Source organism: Ctenopharyngodon idella, chromosome 10 (assembly GCF_019924925.1).
Source record: "Ctenopharyngodon idella isolate HZGC_01 chromosome 10, HZGC01, whole genome shotgun sequence".
NCBI lineage: Eukaryota > Metazoa > Chordata > Actinopteri > Cypriniformes > Xenocyprididae > Ctenopharyngodon > Ctenopharyngodon idella.
In genome coordinates this window covers 7,990,837-8,015,527 of record NC_067229.1, presented here as the reverse complement: position 1 = coordinate 8,015,527, position 24,691 = coordinate 7,990,837, and the positions used below count along the sequence as shown (strand labels likewise).

General features: G+C 36.6%; 3 protein-coding genes and 1 long non-coding RNA gene across 13 annotated transcripts in view; 1 reads left to right on the top strand and 3 right to left on the bottom strand.

Moving 5' to 3' along the window:
* Positions 1-23,888, bottom strand: part of b3galt11 (beta-1,3-galactosyltransferase 11) — a 28,952-nt gene extending 5,064 nt beyond the window's left edge. For 2 of the 5 annotated variants that reach the window (XM_051909083.1, XM_051909086.1), the window contains exon 1: positions 23,202-23,888. The gene's annotated coding sequence lies outside the window, so the exon portion shown is untranslated. The remainder of the gene's footprint in view (positions 1-23,201) is intronic. The other 3 variants (XM_051909085.1, XM_051909088.1, XM_051909081.1) reach the window with 2 other exon arrangements.
* On the bottom strand, positions 95-2,344 carry LOC127520226 (beta-1,3-galactosyltransferase 1-like; the record flags this gene model as incomplete). The annotated part of the gene is made up of 1 exon (XM_051908167.1): positions 95-2,344. A coding segment is annotated over one exon (867 nt), but the record flags the coding sequence as incomplete, so codon positions are not given.
* On the bottom strand, positions 2,145-17,596 carry LOC127520676 (beta-1,3-galactosyltransferase 2-like). Of its 5 annotated transcripts, XM_051909073.1 has the most exons (4): positions 9,880-11,600; positions 2,755-5,012; positions 2,383-2,416; positions 2,145-2,279 (listed from the first exon to the last, which is right to left on the bottom strand). In XM_051909073.1, the coding sequence occupies exons 1-2, from the start codon at positions 9,987-9,989 to the stop codon at positions 3,875-3,877; spliced, it is 1,248 nt and encodes a 415-aa protein (XP_051765033.1). In that variant the 5' UTR covers positions 9,990-11,600; the 3' UTR covers positions 2,145-2,279; positions 2,383-2,416; positions 2,755-3,874. The 5 variants fall into 5 exon arrangements, with proteins under 5 accessions (XP_051765033.1, XP_051765034.1, XP_051765035.1 ...); XM_051909074.1 differs by lacking the exon at positions 9,880-11,600 and adding an exon at positions 15,621-17,596 and having other exon boundaries at positions 2,204-2,416; XM_051909075.1 differs by lacking the exon at positions 9,880-11,600 and adding an exon at positions 11,614-11,792 and having other exon boundaries at positions 2,204-2,416.
* Positions 9,973-15,030, top strand: LOC127520686 (uncharacterized). 2 transcript variants are annotated; one of them, XR_007932179.1, is made up of 5 exons: positions 10,017-10,107; positions 10,573-10,627; positions 11,709-12,708; positions 12,797-12,876; positions 14,187-15,030. It is a non-coding gene; the product is annotated as an uncharacterized LOC127520686 (long non-coding RNA). The 2 variants fall into 2 exon arrangements; XR_007932178.1 differs by lacking the exon at positions 10,573-10,627 and having other exon boundaries at positions 9,973-10,107.
* Positions 23,889-24,691: the final 803 nt, after the last annotated feature.

Below are 24,691 nucleotides of genomic sequence, written 5' to 3'. Positions count from 1 at the left end.
CTAGTGGCTTTAGAGCAGCTGATAGAAAACGCTGTCAAGTGTGTGTGTGTGTGTGTGTGTGTACATTTTTATATTACATTTTAGGGACCAAACAAGGAAATCACCTACATTGTGGGGACCAGCCAGCAGTCCCCATGTGGGAAATGGATTAATAAACATACTAAATGATGTTTTTTTTGAAAATGTAATAATGCCAAAAGTTTTCTGTGATGGGTAGGTTTAGAGGCAGGGGTAGGGGATAGAATATAGGCTACAGTTTTTTTTACAGTATAAAAACCATTACGTCTATGGAGAGTTCTTACAAGGATAGTGAACCAGACGTGTGCGTGTGTTTAAAGGTTTAATAAACTGTACTATTTCAAATGATTAGCTACATTTCTGACTATTATTTCATATATCAGGCTTAACCAGGTTGAAGAGTTAGTTCACCCAAAAATGAAAAGTCTGTCATCAATTACTCACCTTAATGTCGTTTCAAACCCACAAGACTTTCGTTCATCTTCGGAACACAATTGACCCTTCGCAAAGACCCGCCCCCCTTAGTTACTGTTGCTTTGTCCGACAAGCCATGGCGCTCTCACGCCAAACGCAGTGAAAAATACATCACGGAGCAAAGAGGACACTGACAACACGTCGACAGACAAGACAGAGCTGGTTAATGATATTAAACAATGTCCCAGCTTTCAAATTGTGTATTTTTTTTTTTTTTTTTAGAAATTCGAACAATAAAAACCGTTTTGTGGCTCTTTAATGTGTCGTGACAGATTGCTGTAGTGCCTCAGCTCAACGGCTCGTGAACCAATCATCTCTTCCTACTAGTTAATTTATAGCATCAAATAAACATGAATGAACATGAGAAGGAATGTTGTTTAAAACGCGGAAAGACATAAATACACACACCATTTTTCAAGTTCAAGTCCACTGAGGTTAATCTTCTAACTCCTGACTGCTTTGTCGGACAAAATGGCAGATTCGGCGTTATGATTGGTTAGATCGCTTGTCAATCAAACTCCCGGCGAAGGGTCAATTGAAAATCATTTTAATGTCCCTCCATTGACAGTTTATGCAACTACCACTTTCAAGTCCCAGAAAGGTAGTAAAAACATCATTAATGTGACTCCAGTGGTTTAACCTCAATTTTATGAAGTGACGCGAGTGCTTTGTTTGCGCAAAAACATAATTTACCACTTTATTTACAAAACATTAATCTCCAATGCATGTTCATGAGAACATCACAACACGTGTTGTGTTGACACGAGAGTAGACGTTGTGTAAACGCATGTTGGAGATTAGATGTTGGAGATAAGATGTTTTAAAGACAGCCTTGTTTTACATTTCAAATTCATAGAAATAGTGTATCATTCAGGATGCAAATGTATCAAACAATTGTCACAAGCGTGCACACACAGCTATCAGGTAAAACAAACAGCTTTTGTAAAATTAATTAAACTAAACCTTTATGTAGATATTTTGCATCTCAGCAAGGTTTGCTGGATGAGTGGATATCCATCCAAAAGGAAATCAGCTGAGTCAGGCTTTCTGTAAGTATTGCTATCAGTTTAGAATAGTAACAGCGATTGAATTGTGGCGGTGGTCTGACTACAAACTGCCCCATATTTGGTAGTTTCTTAGGGGTAATTCCCAATCCCTTCAAGCACATGCCCAAATACGCATCCTCAATAAAAAAAGGTCTGATATGCATTGATATTTGTAGGATCTTCTCCGGCAAGTCCATAGAAAAGATATAACACATTCCCAGAGGATATGGAGGATATCTGGATTTAGGATACACATCGTGAGGGACATAAAACTTGTTGGATGGATCTCTCAAGACACTGTTTCCAGACAAAACTAGGCCGGTAATGTAGTTATGTTGTAGTTTTTTCAGATTCACAAGCATTTTTATTAGGTTGTTCATGCTGAGCAACACGTCACTGTCCACTTTCACCGCATAGGACGCCTGTTGACACTTTCTGCTGAGCCATTCCATCATCACCATGGTTTTAATGGTCAGATTCCTGTAGGAATCCTGGAAGCTGCTCTGCAGAAGGTCTTGGTACTGCTGGCTCTCATTCTGGAGTTGTTCCTGGAGTGTTTTGTTTCCACTTTGCGAGCCCAGAAGAAACAGAACCAGCACCACTCTGTCCCGGACGAGCTCCTCGCTGCCCCACGTTATCCTGATGGCATTATGTGCCTTGAAGTTCTCCGGAGCCACAGGAACGATAACCACCACAAAAGGCTTTTGTTTTTCACATTTGTCTGGTTGGTCGAGGATAAATCTATAATTTTGAGGGTAAGCAACATGGTAGTTCCCAGGTTTCTTTCGAGGGTAGTAGCAGTAAAATACAGCAATAAAACATTAAGTAGGATGAGGAGACTAACCAGTAGCCAACTCTTACAGAACATCTGAATGAGGCTGGGAAAAAAAAATTAAGTTTCAGAGTCAGTCAAGTTTCAAAAGACATGAGGGCGAGTACATGATGACAGAATGTTTTTACGTGAACTATCTTTTTAAATTTAAGTGGGTCCATTGTTGCACAGTTGATAAAATGCAAAAACGCTGTGCTTCTCTGAGGTAAACAAGCAAATGTCTTTGACCACTGTGCTTAGAGGCTCTAAGGCTTTTCAACAAAATCATATTAAATTTCCCTGATGCAAATTCAGTATACTTTCTCCCCTCTAAAAACCTGAGATGCCATTTATGCTTAAAGCCATTACAAATTCAAATCTGTAAAATGTTTGCACATAGCCTACCTTATCTTGTCTTGAGAGTAACAGCGATACTGAACATGTGTCCTCAGAGTCGCTCTATCCAGATTGCTCCTCCTCTTGTTTTTTTTCCTAACCTATTGGATCCTTTAAAAACCACCTGGTGAGGCTGTCAAGCATGTCACAGTGAGCTGGCAAAGAATCATTTTGCTACTCAAAAGGATCATGTTACCCCCATCTCTCAAACATTCTCCTCCATCAGAAAGAGTGTTTTCCAACTGGCACTGAAAAATACCAATAAGCATCTTAAGATAACTAGTGTTTTTTAATGTCTAAATGTCTTGAAGATCTATGGCATTATAATAGTCTGGAAGCTGCTATCTCACCTTACCAACGTTATTTGCATGACATGCAAAATACAAGCTGAAGGTTCCAATGCGACCTTGTCAACAATCGAGTTTTAAAGTACTGAAAGCAACAACCATCAAATAAGATTAACTTTTTTTGTCGCCGTATGTTGCTGTGTGATTTGTGGACTGGCAGATGGTCCTAAATAGTGACATCAGTATTATTTTATTTGAAACCTTTATTTTTAAAATTGTTTTCTAAATATTTATAGTCAACCATAAAAAATTAAAGTCTAATAAAATAAATCGAGATTCAGTTACAAATAAGTCTTGTATGAAACATAAGAGACATTCACAGATACCACAAAAAAACTGACATTTTTAGAAAATTATTTTATACTTTAATAAATCGAAATGTAAAATCGGAATGACAGCTTCTGTTATAAGGAAGTACACTACTGTATTTATATGCACCATATGGAATATTCTAGAATGTGTCTCTTGAAATTGAAAAAATAATCATTTAAAATATTTTATGCGTGTGATACACATGCACACACACAGACATACATCATTATATATATATATATATATATATACACACACACACACTTTATAAATATTTAATATGTATGTGTGTGTGTATATATATATATATATATATAACAATCTAAAAGGAAAAAATAAGTTAAAATATACATTTATAAATAACTATTTCATATAACTTCATAACTTCTATTTCAATAACTTCATGACCTATACATGCAAATAGTCCTTTAAAATTCAGGCAACCGATAAACACTCAGCTTTGATTCCTTTTATGTGGGCCTCTTTACGTCCTTCCAGATGTCTATTAGCTGCTGTGGGGATCCCAATATTGTTGTAATGACCCCAAAAAAATCCTCTCGTTTATATTGTCCCATGTAGATTTTAAACTGTGAAGGGTTTGGGGGGGATGAGGGTGCAATGCCCAACTGTTTCAGACAAGCACCAACATATGCGTCTTCTATATTGAAGGCCTTTATGACCTTGGAAGCCTCAACTATTTTTTCTGGCAGGTCATTGGAGAAAACATATCCCATTCCCAGCAGGTACGTGGGGTATTTCGGTTCGGGGTACAGCTCCTCTGACACGTACCATTTTGAGTTCTTGTCTCTAACGACAGGCCGGTCCCACATCACCACTCCAGTGATGTAGTTCTGTCTGGGTGTGTCGGGTGCCAATAGAAGGGTCATCAGGTTTTCCAGGTTTAAGTACATGTCAGAATCAACCTTCATACTGAAATTTGCTTGAGGGCAACGAGTGGCCAGCCAGTCCATGATTACCATCGTCTTTATAGTCAGGTTAAAGTACGAGTCCACAAAGTTGCTCTGCAGTAAGTCTCTGTGTTGTCGGCTCTCTTCCTCCAGCTGCTGTTGAGCTTTTTCAGAGTCGGATCCTCCAGTCAAAGCCACCAGGAACAGAGTAATCACTGCTTTTCCCTGGACTGTGCTCTCATTCCCCCACGTGCTCCGGATGGCGTTACGAGCTGCTACCTCATTGGGCGCCACAGGGACCATCAAGACCAGGAATGGATTCTGCTTACACTTATCAGGTTCATCCAGAATGAAATGATAGTTGCTTGGATGAGCTATGTGATAATGTACTGAAATGTCTGTGGTTTGTGTAGGCATTTGTGTAGTTGTTTGTTGGACTTGTTGATTAGCTTTGGGTGCAGGTGGAGGTGCTAAAAATATTGTTTGGTTATCACGGCCAGAAGGAAAATCAATACCCATGTAATAGGAGCGTATCCGATTTACCACATTTTTATACAAGGTGTGAGGAGGCACAGTGGACTTGAGAAAGAAATCAGAGAAGTAATTAATGGCAGACAATAAGAATGTCAATGTGAGCAGCAAAATGAACCCTTTTTTAATGTGACACCCGTGCGAAGCTCTATCCTGAGCCAAACTGCATCTAAGAGAGACAAAAAACAATAAAGGTATTCAATAAAATACATTTCAATGATTTAATTAAGGCTTATAATTTTATCAGAACCATATTGGCACAACATCAAAGAGGAGAGTTGAATGAATGAACAGACAATCAAAGAGTCTGTATCGAAATTGAACAGGTACAGTGCCTGTCAAAAATATTAGAATGATTTCTGAAGGATCATGTGACACTGAAGACTGGAGTAATGATGCTGAAAATTCAGCTTTGACATCACAGGAATAAATTACATTTTAAAATATATTCAAATAGAAAACAGTTCTTTTAATTTGTAATAATACTTCTTGATATTTGTTTTTACTGTATTTTTGATTAAATGCAGCCTTGGTGAGCATAAGACACTTCTTTCAAAAACATTAAAAAATGGTAATGTTTTCAAACTTTTGACAGGTAGGCTACTGTACATTTATACCAAGTATTAAAAATCATGCCCAAATATAAGCTACACATCCGAGCTGAGAACATAACATTAATTCGAATTGGTGAATCGTTTTTTTTTCAAACTGATCGCCCGAAACGAACCGATTCTCAAGAAATATATCTAATACTAAATACAATGTTATAAAAATATACCTACATTTAAAAAAAAAAAAAAAAAATGAAAATATAAAAAACTTTGCTGGATTTGCGATATTGCAATAGTTATGGAGCACACTAGCTGTAGATAACAACAAGACTATCATATTCATACTAAAAGCCAAAAAACTTACATTTTGATTTCATGGCGACGTTTGAAATCCAGTCATTTTAAAGGGAATCCACGCGTACAGGAATTTCGCGTGAGGGAAAAATATTTCCACGCAGAGTTGACAAGCAGAAAGTTACTTGGTTTTAAAGTGACTTCTGAGCTGTGCTTCTTGCTACACTATTGACAATAAACAATTAACCTTTTTGCCTCGAAATTTCAATGAATTTTTGGTAATGTACGTGATCTCTGTCATGTATAGCGTCTACCCAACAAACACAGAACGTTGGCACAACGTAGCCAACCTTCTAACAACGTTTTAACAACGTGGCCAAAAGGTTGCTATAACTACGTTGCGTTGTGAAGGTTGTTACAGCGTTGTCAAAATGTTGACATCTGACCACCGCTCAGTTCCCCAGCAACAGTATTAACATCAAGTGACATGGCATCTGACGCAGTGGCACTTCCGGTCTTCATTGGCATGTGTCACTTAAAAGGTGTGACACGTGCCAGTGGATAGTGGCATGTGTCAGTGGATAGTAGCATGTGCCACTGACATTGTCGCAAAACACTGACAATGACATTGTGTCGCGGTCTCGCGGACCATGTCGCCGTATGTTGTGACGCCTGCAGGAGTGACTGACAGATGAATTGAGCAGCTATACTGATGTAATTGCTCAAAATCCTAAATAAAAATAGTATAACTTAGAGACATATGTTTTTTTTTTTTAATCCAATTAAACGTATTAAAGTCGGTCATATTTTTTCAAACGTCAGGTTTGTGGAAAAAATACTATAGTAAATACTATAGTGTTTTTGAATCATAGTACTATAGTAAAGTACTTGAATTAATTTGTTGTGGTAATTCTATAGTTGCTGTGGTAATATAACAACTATAGTAATGTAAACAAATTACCCAATACTGTACTAACTTTTCTACAAATATAGGGTATATTATACTACAATACATTACAGTTAACTGTAGTAAAAACTAAAGTATACTACAGTATCTATTACAGTTTATCAGTTCACTATAGTTAATACTACAGTATGCTGTAGCATTCATTAACAAATTGTTGTAAATACTATAATATATACAGTATACAACAATTTACTATAGTATGGTTCAAAAACACTATAGTATTTACTATAAATTATTATAGTATTTTTTCACCGGGGGCGCCACAGGTTTGCCAACTCTCAGGTTCTGTCTCGCTCTCACTCTGCCCAAGTAAACCTCAGGCCAAACTGGCAAACCTGCTTTGATACGAAACAAAGTCTCAGCTTTCAAATTTTGTAATATTCTTCCAAACAAACCAGCGCTGTCCTGTCAATGTATTTGAATGGGCTTAAGCAAAATAGACGACAGCTTCACTATAATTGCAGAAATTTAATTGGTAAACATTACAGCATATGGTGCATTAATCATTCTGTTGACGACATTTAGCTACATTATCATTTTTGTTTCTAGAGTGATGGAGAGGCAACATTAATATGTTTTTCTTGTATTTAACCCTCAGGTATTCCTTACTTATGGGTCACATTTAATATTCCTTGGTGGGCAATGTGTCTGTACACCTTAGGTGTAACTATTTTTAATTAAATTTTCTGTATTTTACAGAAAATATTTCTCATATATTTTTTTATTTATATTACAATTAGTGCAGCATTTAAGGTTAAATAGAGAAAAGGTTTATAGATTCCAATGCGAAGAGGCAAATATTTTGTCTAGAAAAATAATTTTCATTTGTAATGCCATGGTTTACCCACTAGGTGCCTGTATGGCTATATATGTATCTAGTCTAGTTGCTCCTAGCTACCGTCCTAACCGATTACTTATTTTTAAGTTTTGCATTTGAATAAATATTTAGACATGATCAATCACTTGATTTTTTTAAATGTTAAATTGTGAAGTTTTACTGACTTGAAGTATGCTAATGCATATCTATTAAAAGAAAAAAGCCATTGCTTTAACTTACATATTTGTTGAGCCTCCTTTCTTTCTTTGCTTACTGAAAAAGGTTTATACATTTTTTCATGACTTCAGTTCATGACTTAACTGTGGGGATTACTCTACAATAACCACAAATTCATTTGAAATATAGATATAATTTAATATGTGGTAAGTAGTTCTCATCTATGGTTTTAATATTTCACAAATAATTTTATGGAATTATGGAATTAGACAAATGCATTTTTAACAATGTGAACATGCATTCCTTCTGGAGATAACCACATGCTTTGTAAAAAGATTTGACTTGCTGTAGCTAGTAGCCACATTGTAATATCCAGTTTCTGCAGTATCTACACACCTACATTACTCTGCAGTATAAGAGCCATTGTCAAGGCAGCACACTTCTTGAATGGTGCCAGTTTTCACAATTCATTTCACAATGGTAAGTGTCACTTTGTAATGGTTTGTGGCATTTTCTCTCATGCTAATTTAAAATTATATAAAATACCTGACTGATAGTGGTATAGTGTCAATTTGTGGTGGCACATATGACATACTTTTGCTGGTTGGTACCACTTTAATTAGAAAGATTATTATAAAAAAATACATATTTATAATATGTAGTTAAATACACTGTCAAAACTAAAAAAGTAAATATAAATACATATAACAGGCCACAGTTTTAAACATAAAACATATAACAACCTAATGGTTGATGTAAAAATTAATTGATATAAAAAAATCCCATGTATGCAGGACTATGCATAATGTATGCATTAAGACTATAAGGGGCCCCTGGGCATTACCTCTTGAGAGGGCCCTTCATCTACCAGAACCAGGGGCGCCTGCAGGATTTTAGCACAGAACTTCGGTGGGAAGTTGGTGGGAACGATCTAATGCTGTACAAATTGACTGACGTGGTTAATGAAAAACGAAGCTCATTTTCTTTCCAGTCACGTGAATGCTTCACTTTGGTTGTCGGCATGTTTGAACCCAGACCACTATATGGAAGTTCAACATTTTAAATATATAAGCCTGTAGACTATATTAGGCTACATTATCATATGTTCTGTCATATAAACAGTATAAAAACAGTAAAATAACAACACAATTTACTTGCCTCAAACAACTCAGAGGATATTAGTATTATTATAATTGTTTTTGTTGATCCATTTAATTTATTGCCACACTTTAATATGTTATTTATTTTGTCAGAAAAACTAAACACATTTAGCGTCGTCAGGCTTTTGTAATGGATAAAACAACAGAGCTGCTCACTCAGGTTTATGGCTGCTGTAAATTTTACCCGCCACAAGATGGCACTGTTTTCGACACTGGTCGGAAAAGTCTAAAATAAAATACACATTTTCGTTATTTTATGCCGCTTCAGATTTGGTTTCTGTGCTGGTTTTTTTTTTTTTTTTTTAGTGTAAAGATGCCCATTGAACGTTTTCAGAAACTGTAAGCGATTTGTATTTTTTTTTTTTTTTTGGGGCTGCGACCGAAAACCTAAGAAGCTGACTTGTTGCCTCACTACCTTCTCAGGCAATGACTTTTTTGGCAGCGTTTGTGCATGAAGGCACCTCACGAAAACGGATTTCAGACAGACTTCTGAGCCAGCGTAACAGTTTAATGATCTAACGCAAAATAGCGCGAGCTTTGTTGAGAACTAAACAAATATTTAATAACTACACTAGTAGCCTAATTTCTCGCTAGAAATGACATCAAAAGTGGAAAATGTTGGTCAAAAACGTACATTTACACAAACTGACCAGCAAACTCAACTTTCGGACGCCATTTTCGCCATTTCGTTCGGATTGTGGGATATCAAAGGCAACAAAGGATACATCTATGCTGCCTTCAAAGGTCGATCAGAAGAAGGGATCTCAGGAGACAGGAAGCGAAGCTAACATTGGATTCGGACGTGCCTTGATGCCTTCCTACCTTGAAATGTGTCCTCCGAAGGCAGCATTTTCCAGTTTTCGGACGCAGCCTTGGACTTCATACAGAACGTTAGGCTACTGAAGATTTGCAGGGTTCAGTGAGTGAAGGGTCGCACCTAGGTCGAGAAGCGCAGCGCCGCACCACGTCTTTAAAATTCGAACACATTGTTTTTTATGAAGCCGTCTTTTGCAGCGTCACTTTTTTTTTTTTTTTTTTTTTTTTTTTAAAGGTTCATGCAGATCACTCACCTCACATCAGGTATCACAGAGCCCGCCAGAAAGCTTGCCTGTGACAAGATGGCCGCCGGTGATGACGTTAGAGACTCCGCCGTAAGACATGTAGCCTTTATTATGTACATCTACGGTCTGGACTACCACTGGACGACGTGTACTCGTCACTGCTCCGATTCCTCTGGAGCGCGGATTTTAAATTTCCACGACGGTTGAACCGTCTCTTCATCGAGCAAGGAAGGATATGTGAGTATTGCTTTTATTTTATCCCTAAATAAGATATGCAAATATTCAAACACAGCATACACTTTCCGTGTCTAATGTGACATTTATTTGTCTACAAATTGAACGAAATAGAACAGAATAGTCGATAATTCCGGAGTGTTTGCGATCTAATGTAAAATTTACCAGTGTAATGCTACCTATTTCTTTTAAGTATGCAGATAAGAACGTTAAAACGTCTTCTGGTCAGGTAAATGACAAATATTTCAACATCACGCCAAAAGTTATAAGCCATAGTGAAGAAAAAATGACTTGAGTGATGAATGGTTGACATTTTAGCACTTTATGAACAGCGACTCCACTGTTAATGTTTAACGTTAGTCCTTTTTTGGGAAACGAACATAAACGTTTGTAACCTCGCACACAGAAACCATCTTAACTGCTATCCATCGAGAAACACGGTATTGTTTACCTTGTTTATTATTACAGAAGCTGCTCGTCAGGCCAACAGTGAGCATGTCACATTATCGATCAAAAGCTTGGGGTCAGTAAGATTATTTTTTTAATGAATGAATGCATGAATTTATACGTATATTAATAAATACATTAATCCAAGGAAGGACACATCAAATTGATCAAATATGACAGTAAAGATATGTAATCCAGGTCCGTAGCCAGCCTATTGAAAGGGGGGGGTTCTTTTTTTCAAAAAGTGGACCTTTTTGCAGTTTTTCTCCTCCTTTTGTATTTAATTATGAGGTTCAAATACTTCATTTTGGTGACCTTTTATGCACTAATTTGTGCTGGATTAGCTTGTCTGCTGGTATCTTAACGAGCACGCTTTTTGATGCACCGAATATCCCACTATGTTTTATTATTATAATTACGCTACGTTTATATGGCTATTATATTGTAGACTATTGAGTGGATAAAATATAGAAATCCTTTTAATTTAAAAAAAAAAAATATATATATATATACATCATTCAGAGGCGATGCTTCTTCACCGTTGCTTTGAAAAGTGTATTGCGAGAACTCTCTCTGAACTGCACGCGCGGCACACACACACGCGTCCAGCTACAATAATGTATTATATTAATTTGAAACAACAACCCAGAATATTTGTCACAAGCATTGATTAAAACAATGATGACAATAATCACATAAAAAAAAACGACTTAAATTCTGGACCTTTGGCAGTGAGGGGGGGCATGTAATCCACGTGAATATGCAGCAGCACAACTGTTTTCAACAGTGATAATAATTAGAAATGTTTCTTGAGCAGCAAATCATCATATTAGAATGATTTCTGAAGGATCATGTGACACTGAAGACTGGAGTAATGATGCTGAAAATTCAGCTTTGATCACAGAAATAAATTACAAATTGTAATACTAGTTATTTTAAATTGTAATAATTTAAGTATTACTGTTTATATTGTATTTTTGATAAAATACAATGAATGTACCCTTGGAAAGTAAGTGAAGTCCTTCAAAAACATAAAAAAAAATCTTACAGACCCAAACTTACGAACGGTAGTGTATGTTATGCATGTACATTTTTGCTAGGGTTGAAATCAAGCAATTATTCTTATATTGATTTTCTTTTATTTCTTTACTCAACAGGCTATTTTCTTACTCATAGCTTTCAGTCAGGCGACTGGAGGGCAAAACACCCACAGAACTGCAGGACAGGCCTGACAATTTTCCATCTCTTTCAAACAACAAATATTACATCGCGTCTCAAAAAAGGGTAAACAAAATATGTGAGTAAAATGCACGTCCATATACAGCACCTGCTGCAGTATTTCAACCACTAAACAATAGAGCTCACTTTAAGTACCTTAAAAGTAATAAAACAGTAAGATTAAAAGATAAAATTCTTTATACAGCTTATTTATGATGTATACTATATACAGACGAGCAGATGAGCCCAGAATATGAACGCCACACGCTGACTGGGCAAGCAGATGAGCCTAGAACATAAATGCAATGCCTAACAAAAAACTGTATGTTGCATTTATGTTCTAGACTCATCTGCTTGCCCCCCTGTATATATAGTATGCATCATCAATAAGGTGTATATTGAATTTGGCCTCGTTTTACCCTCCAGGTGGGTGTTATATAAAAACTAGCAATGAAGGTAAGCTTACACTATTTTAAGTATTTTCTTGTGAACAATCGAATGGGTCTATTAATGAATCTGTTAAATTTAATACAATTAAAGATTAAGTAACAATAAAAAAGTAAGTAACACTTTCAGAATGTTTACATTTGTGGAATTCACCTCAGATCAGTGTAGCTGTAGTTCCTGATGCATGGATGCAGCAGATAACGTAAGTACTGTGTGAAAGTGATGTTAGATACAAAAATCTCTCTCTTTTTTTTTTAGGCAATATCAACACCATACAACAGGCCCTGCTTTCCTCACCAAGAACAAGAATTTATCTAAAAAGATTTTTATTTTATTTTTTATTTTTTACTGTGAACTATAACTTTGTTGTCATTTGTCTATAACAGCAGATAGTAGTATTATTAACAATATGATTCTGAATACTATTTTCAGCACCCGAGCCATCACGGACATGGAAAGGACTTGACAACTTGCCAAGAACTGGATTTTTTGGTAAGCATAAATAGATAAGCAGATTTACACAATACACTATATATCATAAATGGTTGTAATTTACTAATACTGTATGTCATTGATCCAGAGATGCTAGGGAGGACTATGGAGCAACTATACATACATTCAGTGATGCCACAGCAACATTTAAGTAATTTCTCCTTTAAGGTAATCTTTCTTTTGATAACACTTTAAAGGGTTAGTTCACCCAAAAATGAAAATTATGTCATTAATTACTCACCCTCATGTCATTCCACACCCATAAGACCTTCGTTCATCTTCATAACACAAATTAACACACTTTTTATGAAATCTGAGGGTATCTGATCCACACATAGGCAGCAACGTCACTGGATCTTTTGACGTCCAGAAAGGTAGTTAAACATGGTTAAAATAGTCAACATGACTATAGTGGTTTAACCTTAATGTTATGAAGTGACGAGAATAACAAAACTAAAATAACTTTATTCTACAAATTTGTCTGTCCCGTCATCATGCTACGTTGTTTACATTCAGCGCTTCCGTGTTTACGTCCGAACGCGGGCTCAGTATTGGCCCGGCTCTGGTCACGTGAGCAGCACGATGCATGTGTGTGATGCTGATGTAGAAGCCTGCCAATAATGAGCCCACATTTGGACGTAAACACTGAAGCTCTGCAACGAAAATAATGCAGCAGAATGACAGGGCACAGACAAATTTGTTTAATAAAGTTTTTATTTTTGTTTTGTTTTTGCACACAAAAAGTGTTCTCGTCGCTTCATAACATTAAGGTTGAACCACTGCAGTCACGTTGACTTTTTTAACCATGTTTTCAACTACCTTTCTGGACCTCAAAAGATGCAATGACGTTGCTGCATTCGTGTGGATCAGATACCCTTGGATTTCATCAAAAATATCTTCATTTGTGTTCCAAAGACAAACGAAGGTCTTACAGGTGTGGAACGACATGAGGGTGAGTAATTAATGACAGAAATTTCATTTTTGAGTGAACTAACCCTTTAAAGTCTCATTTGTTAACATTAGTTTATGTAGAAGTAACTAACATAAACAATGAGCAATACATTTGATACAGTTTTTATTATTCATCTTTACAAATGTTAGTTAATAATATGTCTGTTCGTTGTTTTTTCTTATTTGTTCACAGTGCGTTAACTCATGTTAATAAGTACACCAATTGATTTTAAATATGAATTTGTAAATGTTGAACTTAACATTAACATAAAAATGTTGCAGAAGTATTGTTCATTGTTGCTTTATTTTAACTAATTTAGTTAATCAATGTTATCTAATGAAACATTAGATAATATTGGTTAACTAATTGGTTAACATTTTTTAAGAATGGTATACAATGGTGTACAATTTTACAAAGTCGTAATTTGTAAGCCATCTACTAGTCATTTAACATCTGGCTTTGACAGCTAGTAGAGTATAACCATTAGATGTAAAATTATGTTATTGACACAAAATAATTCTTTTAGATTTCTGCAACACACCAAACATGGATGACAAGAGTGAAGGACAAGGTTATGGCTCATCAATTTGAAGGTAAGATAAATTGAGCCTTTTACGAAAAATAATCAGAATTTTACCATTTTGAGATCACGCGCACAGGACCTTTTGAGAAGACTAATTTCTCCTGTCTTCTCACTAGTCACTCTGGTCAGTCCCGGTCTGTCATGTCAAGCTCCGATCTGCTCTGTTCTCTGCCCAGTTTACCTGTGCCTGCAGTTCAACTCTCTCTGGTCCCAGATGTCTACAGGTTTCGGACTCATGCTTCAAGGTTTCTGCGCTTGCATCTCTCCTGGATTTGTTGATCTTTCCTGGACTCATTCTGGTTACCAGTCTTTTCACCTGTCCTTCGACTATGCTCACTTGTCAGCCATGTACAGAGCCCACTTTTGTTCAATAAATGTTCTGAACTGCATTTGCTGTTTGTTTGTTTTTAATTTATTAAACTATATATATATGCTGTCACATATATTACATGCTTTTATAAATGCATACCTTTTGAAGGATAATTAGAATATCGTATGCAGTTTTAATAAAGTTGAATTATGTAACCTTGTATGTCATTTTTATGCTTCAAAGTGTACATTTGCAGGTGTTGGTTATAATTAATTTAGTGCCCATAAATAATAAGTATAAACAATATATATAAAAAAGTATTATATAGTGATCTAATATCGAGTGATTAAAAATTAACCACGAAATAAAATTAACGCGCAGAATGGGAAATATTTATAATCTAAATAAGTTGTCAGAACGTCGTGTCGCAGTTGCCCAATGTTGCGTAATAAAGTTGCTACAGCCCTGTGGCGTCTTACACTTGAGCCCCTGCCCCTTTGATCATGAAAGTGAAAGGCCCTTGCTAACCCCCCCCCCCCCCCCCCCCCCCCCCCTCCCATACCATTGGCTACGTTGTGCCAACGTTCTGTGTTTGTTGGGTTCAAGTTACACTCAATAACCATTTTTTATTGGCATCACTGGTGGAAAAAGATTCTTTTTATTATTATGTTCTTCACACTAAGAAAAAACTGGTTCTTTTAACTAAACTGTTTACTGAAATGCTCTTTTCAGTAAACAGGGAAAACATGGCTCTTTTATGGAATTGCTACAAAACCCCTTTTGGGAACCTTTATAGTTAATGTTAGTTAGTAACTTCTCAACACTGTTATCATAGCCCATTTTTTCTGAGGTTTAGGCTGTATGATTTAACTAAATTACATTTACACATTTAGGGTAGTATAGAGTTATCTTCAATTCAGCATATTTGTCATATCCATTCAGTTGAAGTTTACAAAATTACCACACCCAGTGCATTTTTAAATATCAGATGACCATAAACTGCCCACAATATTAAATAGACACAAGTTCATGGTTTAAATGAAAGACAAAGGCAAGAGTGAGCTTACCTCTTCCAGCCATATCTGTTGGAGAGTTTCACCTCCATGTCTTGGCGTGTGTGCATCTGGATTCAGGGAAATCAATGGCCCATTTAGCTGAAAACCTGAGAGTTAAAGCTGCCTTAGAATTATAGGTGGCTCCGCCCCTTCCCACCTCATACAGGTGTTCAGTGACACTGAGGAAGGGGGTTGGGCTAGTGGGCCAGTGTTTTATGATTATTTTCAAATAGGCTGCAATTCAAATATGCAATTCAATTCAGTTCTTTTTCAGGTGAAATATTAAAAATATATGCACAAATATGCTTCTGCTGATTGATGTATATAAACCTTACATTAAACTAACCAAACATTTACTTTTGTGACAATAAATGTAAAAGCCTTTAAACGGTTAGTTCGCCCCAAAATGAAAATTCTGTCATTAATTACCCCCCCTCTGGGGTAATCTCTGGGGTCTTTTAAGTTTTCATAATGTGACATACAAAAACATATGCTGTTGGCTCGAGAGTTGACAAATGTTGCATTATGTGTGTAGGTGAACATGGGTTCTGGGGGATAGAAGCATTGTTGTGTGTAACTGACAAAAATGAAGACAGTTAGGAAATAAATGTCTAGCAAGGTACAAATCTGATAAAAAAAAAAAAGTGTGTATTGCTTAAGCCATTGACACAAATAGGAAATGCATTGATGCAAGTAAAAAAAAAGGTGATAGACAAGTAACATAGCAATTGACACATGCAGGTAATATGTTAACGCATAAAATGAGAATGAGGACTGCCCTCAAACTCTGATAGTATTGTCTCAGTCTGTTTATTGTTGTAGAGTGAGAATCCATTTGGGGTATCAGAAGTGACTGTCTGAAAAAAGATAGATTTTTATAAAGATATCCCGACGGACTTTACAAAGTCAGTCAAGGTTGCCAACCAGTCGCAACAGAGTGGGCCGTGGGAGTGCATTAGCAGGCACAGCTGTCCTCTGAGGGCGAAAAGCCAACTGTGGTGCACTGAACGGAAGGCTAACCCACCCCACCCAGGTAGGCTTGGTTGTGTGGGATTACAAATTTAAGAATCTGTTTAAGATCTGCTGATCCTACATCCTGACATAACCTCACATGAAATATTAAGGTGAAGTATATTGTATTTAACATTTTGAGGTAAAGATAATGACAATTTAAGGAGATCAAGGCAGGCAGCCCAGGTGTCTGTAACATTAACCTTTTGTCTTCATGCACTTCCTAACCATTTGGCAGGACAAAGCTCAAGATACAGCGGTGCCTTTGTCTCTATGATAATGTAAAGGTATGGGCGATACTGTCAGACTGAGTGGATTAGCACCTATGCATTTGAATGACACCGTTATGCTGATTAGATCATGGCTGGGAAATGTAGGGAATGGGCTGATTCCTGCACTGCATTTGCATGCTTTGTTTAGATTGTCTCCACCTCTACTCTATGTATCCCTCCCCCTTGAATGTATATGAACTACCAAGTACACTGCCTTAGTTAGACTTGGATGACTACAGCGACCCACAGCACGTTTCTCAATAAAGAGTAACTTCTGCTTGAAAGATATCCCAACGTCTCCTGGTCTCTGCTTCGACGAGGAAAAAGTTTCCTACAGTTGATATCTGGACCGTAGGCCTAGGAGGTACAGTAGTAGTAGACCGTGAGATAATATAATCTAAGAAGAAAATATTATACGCCTACCTGACTCCTCCTGAATCTATGAAGGTAAATCTTTTACAGGAGTTGAGTAATATGAATAGAGGAAGTGGCTCGTGACCAAGATGGTGTTGCGAGGTCACGGTAGAAACCACCCAGGGGGTGACGTGGCACAATACATCCAAATGTACTTAATACATTGTATTTTGTCAATAACAACCTTACAATAGAAGGCACTTGGTACTGGTAAAAATATGTTCGATAAAATATCCTGTGCAAATACATTTCATTAAAATACTCACGCAGGCCGTGACAGGCCAGTCTTAGCATTTATCCATTGTGCATGGCAGATATCAAATCAGCGTTTGAAATGATCAAATTACATTTAAGTGAAAAAGGTCAGCCATGCATAAAGGTTTAACAATTGGTTAATGAATTGGTTCATTTTTGGATGAGAGAGACATACTGGTATCAAAATTTACGAATAAGACACACATCTGATTTCATCAACTAGTTGGTTTGATACACATTCTACAATAGGGACCATGTCCGTTTTAAGACATTCGTAATTTATATTAATTTATAAAATTAATCTTTTTAAAAGATATTTAATTGTGAATGCTCATTACACCCTAATTTTTCAGATTAGATTATATTTGTTTTCTTCTAACACTCATTTAACAGTTAATTAAATGTTAACAACACTAATAATTTAATAACACTTTTAGAAGTGATGAATATTTATTTTTCATATTGTACATTATAATGCCTAAAGTCACTTGATTGATTTTAATGTTTTATTTTGTATTTTTTAATTGAACACATCCGGCCTACTCATTGTACTAGTTGTGGAACAAAAGCGAGTGTAATGATGGGTCGACAGCATGGAGATCCATTTGCAGCTTTTATTAAGAATAGTGTATACACAGGTAAGGGCAGAGGCAGAGACGTAAACGGGGACAGGCAATGGTCGAGGCAGGCGGCAGACAAACGGTATCAGGAAGCAGGCAGAGATCAGGGCAGGCGGCAAACAAACACAGTCCAGTAAACAGGCAAGGATCAAGGCAGGCAGCAGAGAATCACAAGAGATAAACAGTCCAATCGGCAACAGTATAACAATCCACAGAAAACGCTTAGAAATGATCACCGGGGCAAATCAAGACTTCGCAGTGTGTGTGTGTGTGCGTGCTGCTTAAATAGTGTGAGTGTGATGTGGTGCAGGTGTGTGTGCAATCAGTCCCAGGAATGAGGGCCTATGGGAAATGTAGTCCGAATGATGGTATCAGTATTCCGGTGAAGGCTCCCTCCGGTGGTGCGGGGAAGGAAGTGCGGGAGCCTCACTTGTGACAGCGAGTGGTTTAGTACATACTGCATTGTTAGCTCACAGCAGTGTATATATGGCATAGTTCTATAGATGTGTGTGATTTAAAGATGTGTATGCTCTTTACATCACATCCTGTTCACTTTGTTTGTCCACTGTGAGTCAAAGCAGCTGTCAGTAGTCTCCAAGAGACTAATCTGGAAAATCAAGGTGCATATTATGAATTATGAAGCTCCGCCCACTAGGCATATCACAACAGACATCACATTACGTACATTCTGACGTCTTTGATGACATTAAGATTTATAATGTGAACAGATGGTTCATGAATATTAGTCACTGTGCCAGGAAGTACTGAAAAATCAATATTTGAATTTTGCCTGTAAGACTTTCGTTCATCTTCAGAACACAAATGAAGATTTTTTTTATGAAATCTGACAGCATTCTGTCCCTCCATAGACTGCCTTTGCAACTTGATCTTTGACACTTCAAAAAACTTCATAAAGACATCAGAAAACTTGAGCAGTTTAGTCCAAATTTTAACAGATGCAGATTTAACATGAATTTAACAACATGAGGGTTAGTGATTAATGATTACCTTTTCATTTGGCGTGAACTAAATTTATATACCTCATAAATAAATACACTGTACACACTTCGGTCATTGCACTCTTTATTGGACTTATGTGTCACAGTCCTCGATTTTATAAATCTCATTCCGGTCACATTGACAGACGTCCTGTTGTATGGTAAGACTTCATGAGACATAAGCCTCAACGTCAAGAAAACATGTAAAAAAAAACATTTACAATAGAAGCCTATTGAGCTAAATTTGGTAAAATACACATAAATGAACTGACAATATAATATACTGTCAAGAGAAATGGAGTGTTCTCTTCCAAACAATTTGATAAAGATTTTAAAAGATACAATAAAAAGCAGAAAATTGCTGAACTTGGAAAATCTCTGGGGTCTTTTAAGTTTTCATAATGTGACATACAAAAACATATGCTGTGGGCTCGAGAGTTAACAAATGTTGCATTATGTGTGTAGGTGAACATGGGTTCTGGGGGATAGAAGCATTGTTGTGTGTAACTGACAAAAATGAAGACAGTTAGGAAATAAATGTCTAGCAAGGTACAAATCTGATAAAAAAAAAAAAAGTGTGTATTGCTTAAGCCATTGACGCAAATAGGAAATGCATTGATGCAAGTAAAAATAAAGGTGATAGACAAGTAACATAGCAATTGACACATGCAGGTAATATGTTAACGCATAAAATGAGAATGAGGACTGCCCTCAAACTCTGATAGTATTGCCTCAGTCTGTTTATTGTTGTAGAGTGAGAATCCATTTGGGGTATCAGAAGTGACTGTCTGAAAAAAGATAGATTTTTATAAAGATATCCCGACGGACTTTACAAAGTCAGTCAAGGTTGCCAACCAGTCGCAACAGAGTGGGCCGTGGGAGTGCATTAGCAGGCACAGCTGTCCTCTGAGGGCGAAAAGCCAACTGTGGTGCACTGAACGGAAGGCTAACCCACCCCACCCAGGTAGGCTTGGTTGATATCTGGACCGTAGGCCTAGGAGGAACAGTAGTGATCAGAAGTAGACCGTGAGATAATATAATCTAAGAAGAAAATATTATACGCCTACCTGACTCCTCCTGAATCTATGAAAGTAAACCTTTTACAGGAGTTGAGTAATATGAATAGAGGAAGTGGCTCGTGACCAAGATGGTGTTGTGAGGTCACGGTAGAAACCACCCAGGGGGTGACGTGGCACAATACATCCAAATGTACTTAATACATTGTATTTCGTCAATAACATCCTTACAATAGAAGGCACTTGGTACTGGTAAAAATATGTTCGATAAAATATCCTGTGCAAATACATTTCATTAAAATACTCACGCAGGCCGTGACAGGCCAAAGTCTTAGCATTTATCCATTGTGCATGGCAGATATCAAATCAGCGTTTGAAATGATCAAATTACATTTAAGTGAAAAAGGTCAGCCATGCATAAAGGTTTAACAATCCACTAGCCACAGAACTTAATAATGGATAAAAATAGTGGAGTCCAAGTGGACTCATGTCATCATATGACACAGATTTGTCATAGTCAATGTCTCGTCTTCGAAAACGTACAAAACATAAACACAGTTGCACCATTAAATGGCTAATAATAAAAAATACAAGCTAATGATTACTTATAGCAATCACAGATTTTGGCTGACAAAATTATTCAAATGTAAATTTTCCTATTTGTCCTGAATTGGTTCAGAGAGACATACTGGTATCAAAATTTACGAATAAGACACACATCTGATTTCATCAACTAGTTGGTTTGATACACATTCTACAATAGGGACCATGTCCATTTTAAGACATTCGTAATTTATATTAATTTATAAAATTAATCTTTTTAAAAGATATTTAATTGTGAATGCTCATTACACTCTAATTTTTTCAGATTAGACTATATTTGCTTTCTTCTAACACTCATTTAACAGTTAATTAAATGTTAACAACACTAATAATTTAATAACACTTTTAGAAGTGATGAATATTTATTTTTCATATTGTACATTATAATGCCTAAAGTCACTTGATTGATTTTAATGTATTATATTGTTTTTTTTTAACTGAACACATCCGGCCTACTCATTGTACTAGTTGTGGAACAAAAGCGAGTGGTTTAGTACATACTGCATTGTTAGCTCACAGCAGTGTATATATGGCATAGTTCTATAGATGTGTGTGATTTAAAGATGTGTATGCTCTTTACATCACATCCTGTTCACTTTGTTTGTCCACTGTGAGTCAAAGCAGCTGTCAGTAGTCTCCAAGAGACTAATCTGGAAAATCAAGGTGCATATTATGAATTATGAAGCTCCGCCCACTAGGCATATCACAACAGACATCACATTACGTACATTCTGACGTCTTTGATGACATTAAGATTTATAATGTGAACAGATGGTTCATGAATATTAGTCACTGTGTCAGGAAATACTGAAAAATCAATATTTGAATTTTGCCACATAATAGTGTATTTAATCACTCCTTATGTAAACTCCCTCACAAGATTCTCCTAAAAAGCAGCATCTTAATGACTAACATCCAAATATTGCGTGTGACTGCCTAAATCTGTTTACACTAAGAACTGTATAAAGATCACTATAACTATATGTGTCCACACCATTGCACAATAAGTGTTTATTCTATGCGCGCTCCAGTTTGTCAACTGCCGCTTTAAAGGATTAGTTTACTTTAAAATGAAAATTACCCTATGATTTCCCACTCTTTAAGCCATCCTAGGTGTATATGACGTTCTTCTTTCAGACGAACACAATCTGAGATATATTAATAATAACCCTGATGCTCCTAAGCTTTATAATGGCAGTGCACGGAAACCACCTGTTTGAAATTCAAAAAAAGTGTATCCATCCATCATAAACGTACTCCACACATATTTAACATTATAAAGTACAATATCTAGCTTCCACCAGACCGTATTCAAATTAAGAAGAAAGTGTAACTGACGTCGCGTCAGTCACGCTAGTTTCATAAGTTGAATACGGAAGGTGTAGGAGACCTTCTTCTTAAGTTAAATACGGAAGGCGGTCTGGCGGAAGCTAGTCATTTTACTTTATAATGTGTTAAATATGGATATTTTTCTTACACAAACGCATCTCTTCTCTTTAGAAGGCATTTATTAACCCCCTGGAGCCGTGTGGAGTACGTTTATGATGGATGGATGCACTTTCTTGAGCTTCATACTCGTTGGTCCCGTTCACTGCCATTATAAAGGTTAGGAGCAACAGGGTGATTATTAATATAACTGTGATTGTGTTCATCTGAAAGAAGAACGTCATATACACCTAGGATGGCTTGAGGGTGAGTAAATAATGGGGTAATTTTCATTTCAAAGTAAACTAATCCTTTAAATGCTCCAGCTCTTTAAAGCAGGATGGATTCTGATTGGCAGTCAATGTTTTTATTATTTATCAGCTGGAAAAAATCGTTCTGAAAGTGATTCCAATGACATTGTTGCTCTGTCTCATGCTTTTATGAAAAAGTGAACATTTCACCTGGACTATTGTAAATATATTAATCTTTTACAAATAAACATTGTATTTAGAAGAACAAATGTATAACACAAAAAAGTCAATTCTTTATAAAATATTTTTATCTTTTTAGACTGATTTAAAATCTTTCCTAAATGCTGCTATTGTCTTTATTACCTGGATTCTGAAATGGTTTATTATTAGCAGTAGTAGGCTAGTAGTAGGTGAATACAATAAGCGAACAAGACATTTTAAGAGCAAATTACACATGCAATTAACCACGTAAACTAACTTAGACTTAAGACTTTTTCGTATTTTGACCAAAATTCTGACGTAGGCTACATGTCCGCAAAATCCGCCATTTTCCCATAAATTCTCACATTTTTCGCGATATTAGTTCAAAGCGCTGTAATCCTGACAACCCCGCTACTTAAGCCAGACCACATGTTTCTTCATTACTAATGCACACTGTAAAGTAGGCCTACGGCAAAGTACATGTGAATCAAACTCTCGAAATGAGGAAAATAAACTTATCTGCTTACATCAGCTGCGGTGACGGCAGAAACACCTGGCGAACAGCTAGGAATCACGTATGATACCTGATGGCTGCGTTTCACTTTCCTGCCGTTTCGACAGCACAGCAGCACATCAACACAAATATCCAATAAAGTATAGCCTACCAATCGATTTTTACGCCAGAAAACAGGAGAGGCTCTATCTGTTTAAAACAACACAACAGGTGTCTGTCTCCTCACCCCTTGCCACACCCGCGATCGAATATCTCTTCCACCTCAGTCTCCTTTTCATTCAGCCTATGTCAAAGAAGGACTCCTGGCTAGTTCCTTCAAATGCGTCATTTAATTGTAAATATGAATCTCTTTAAATTAATATGGGATATGCTATCCTTCGATCACTTTATGCCTTTAAAAAATCGCCTGATTTTAATTAGCTAATTTTTCATTTAAATCATTTACTTTCTTTTTTCTTGACAGCTTGTAGGCTGTCACAATGTTTTGCAAAAAACGTCTAAAACTGCAGTATGGTAGCCTATTTGAAATTATATTTGAGCATCAAATTATGATCATCATTATTAACACAATCTCTACATTAACAGAATCATCAGAGTTGTCAGTAAATATTTATTTTTCATTATCAACAACCACTTAAAGAGATTAGATAACGTCCTGTTTGTTTAGCAGAGCTTTGCTGCCTTCTAGTGGCTTTAGAGCAGCTGATAGAAAACGCTGTCAAGTGTAAGTGTGTGTGTGTGTGTGTGTGTGTGTGTGTACAGGTTTATATTACATTTTAGGGATCAAACAAGGATAAAACCTGAAATCACCTACATTGTGGGGACCAGCCAGCAGTCCCCATGTGGGAAATAGATTAATAAACATACTAAATGATGATTTTTTGTAAATGTAAGAATGGCAAAAGTTTTCTGTGATGGGTAGGTTTAGGGGCAGGGGTTAGAATATACAGTTTTTTATTACAGTATAAAAACCATTACGTCTATGGAGAGTTCTTACAAGGATGGTGAACCAGACGTGTGCGTGTGTTTAAAGGTTTAATAAACTGTACTATTTAAAATGATTAGCTACATTTCTGACTATTATTTCATATATCAGGCTTAACCAGGTTGAAGGGTTAGTTCACCCAAAAATGAAAAGTCTGTCATTAATTACTCACCTTAATGTCGTTTCAAACCCACAAGACTTTCGTTCATCTTCGGAACACAATTGACCCTTCGCAAAGACCCGCCCCCTCTTAGTTACTGTTGCTTTGTCCGACAACCCATGGCGCTCTCACGCCAAACTACATCGCGGAGCGAAGAGGACACTGACAACACGTCGACAGACAAGACAGAGCTGGTTACTTATGATATTAAACAATGTCCCAGCTTTCAAGTTGTGTATTTTTTAAAGAAATTCGAACAATAAAAACCGTTTTGTGGCTCTTTAATGTGTCGTGACAGATTGCTGTAGCTAGTGCCTCAGCTCAACGGCTCGTGAACCAATCATCTCTTCCTACTAGT

Bases quoted from the DNA above. Each gene is read 5' to 3' on its own strand.
- LOC127520676 (XM_051909073.1), bottom strand. From the start codon at position 9,989: ATGTACATAATAAAGGCTACATGTCTTACGGCGGAGTCTCTAACGTCA. The intron at 5,013-9,879 runs GTGAGTGATCTG...TGTCTCTCTTAG, and splicing joins TCTGTGATACCTGATGTGAG to ATGCAGTTTGGCTCAGGATA.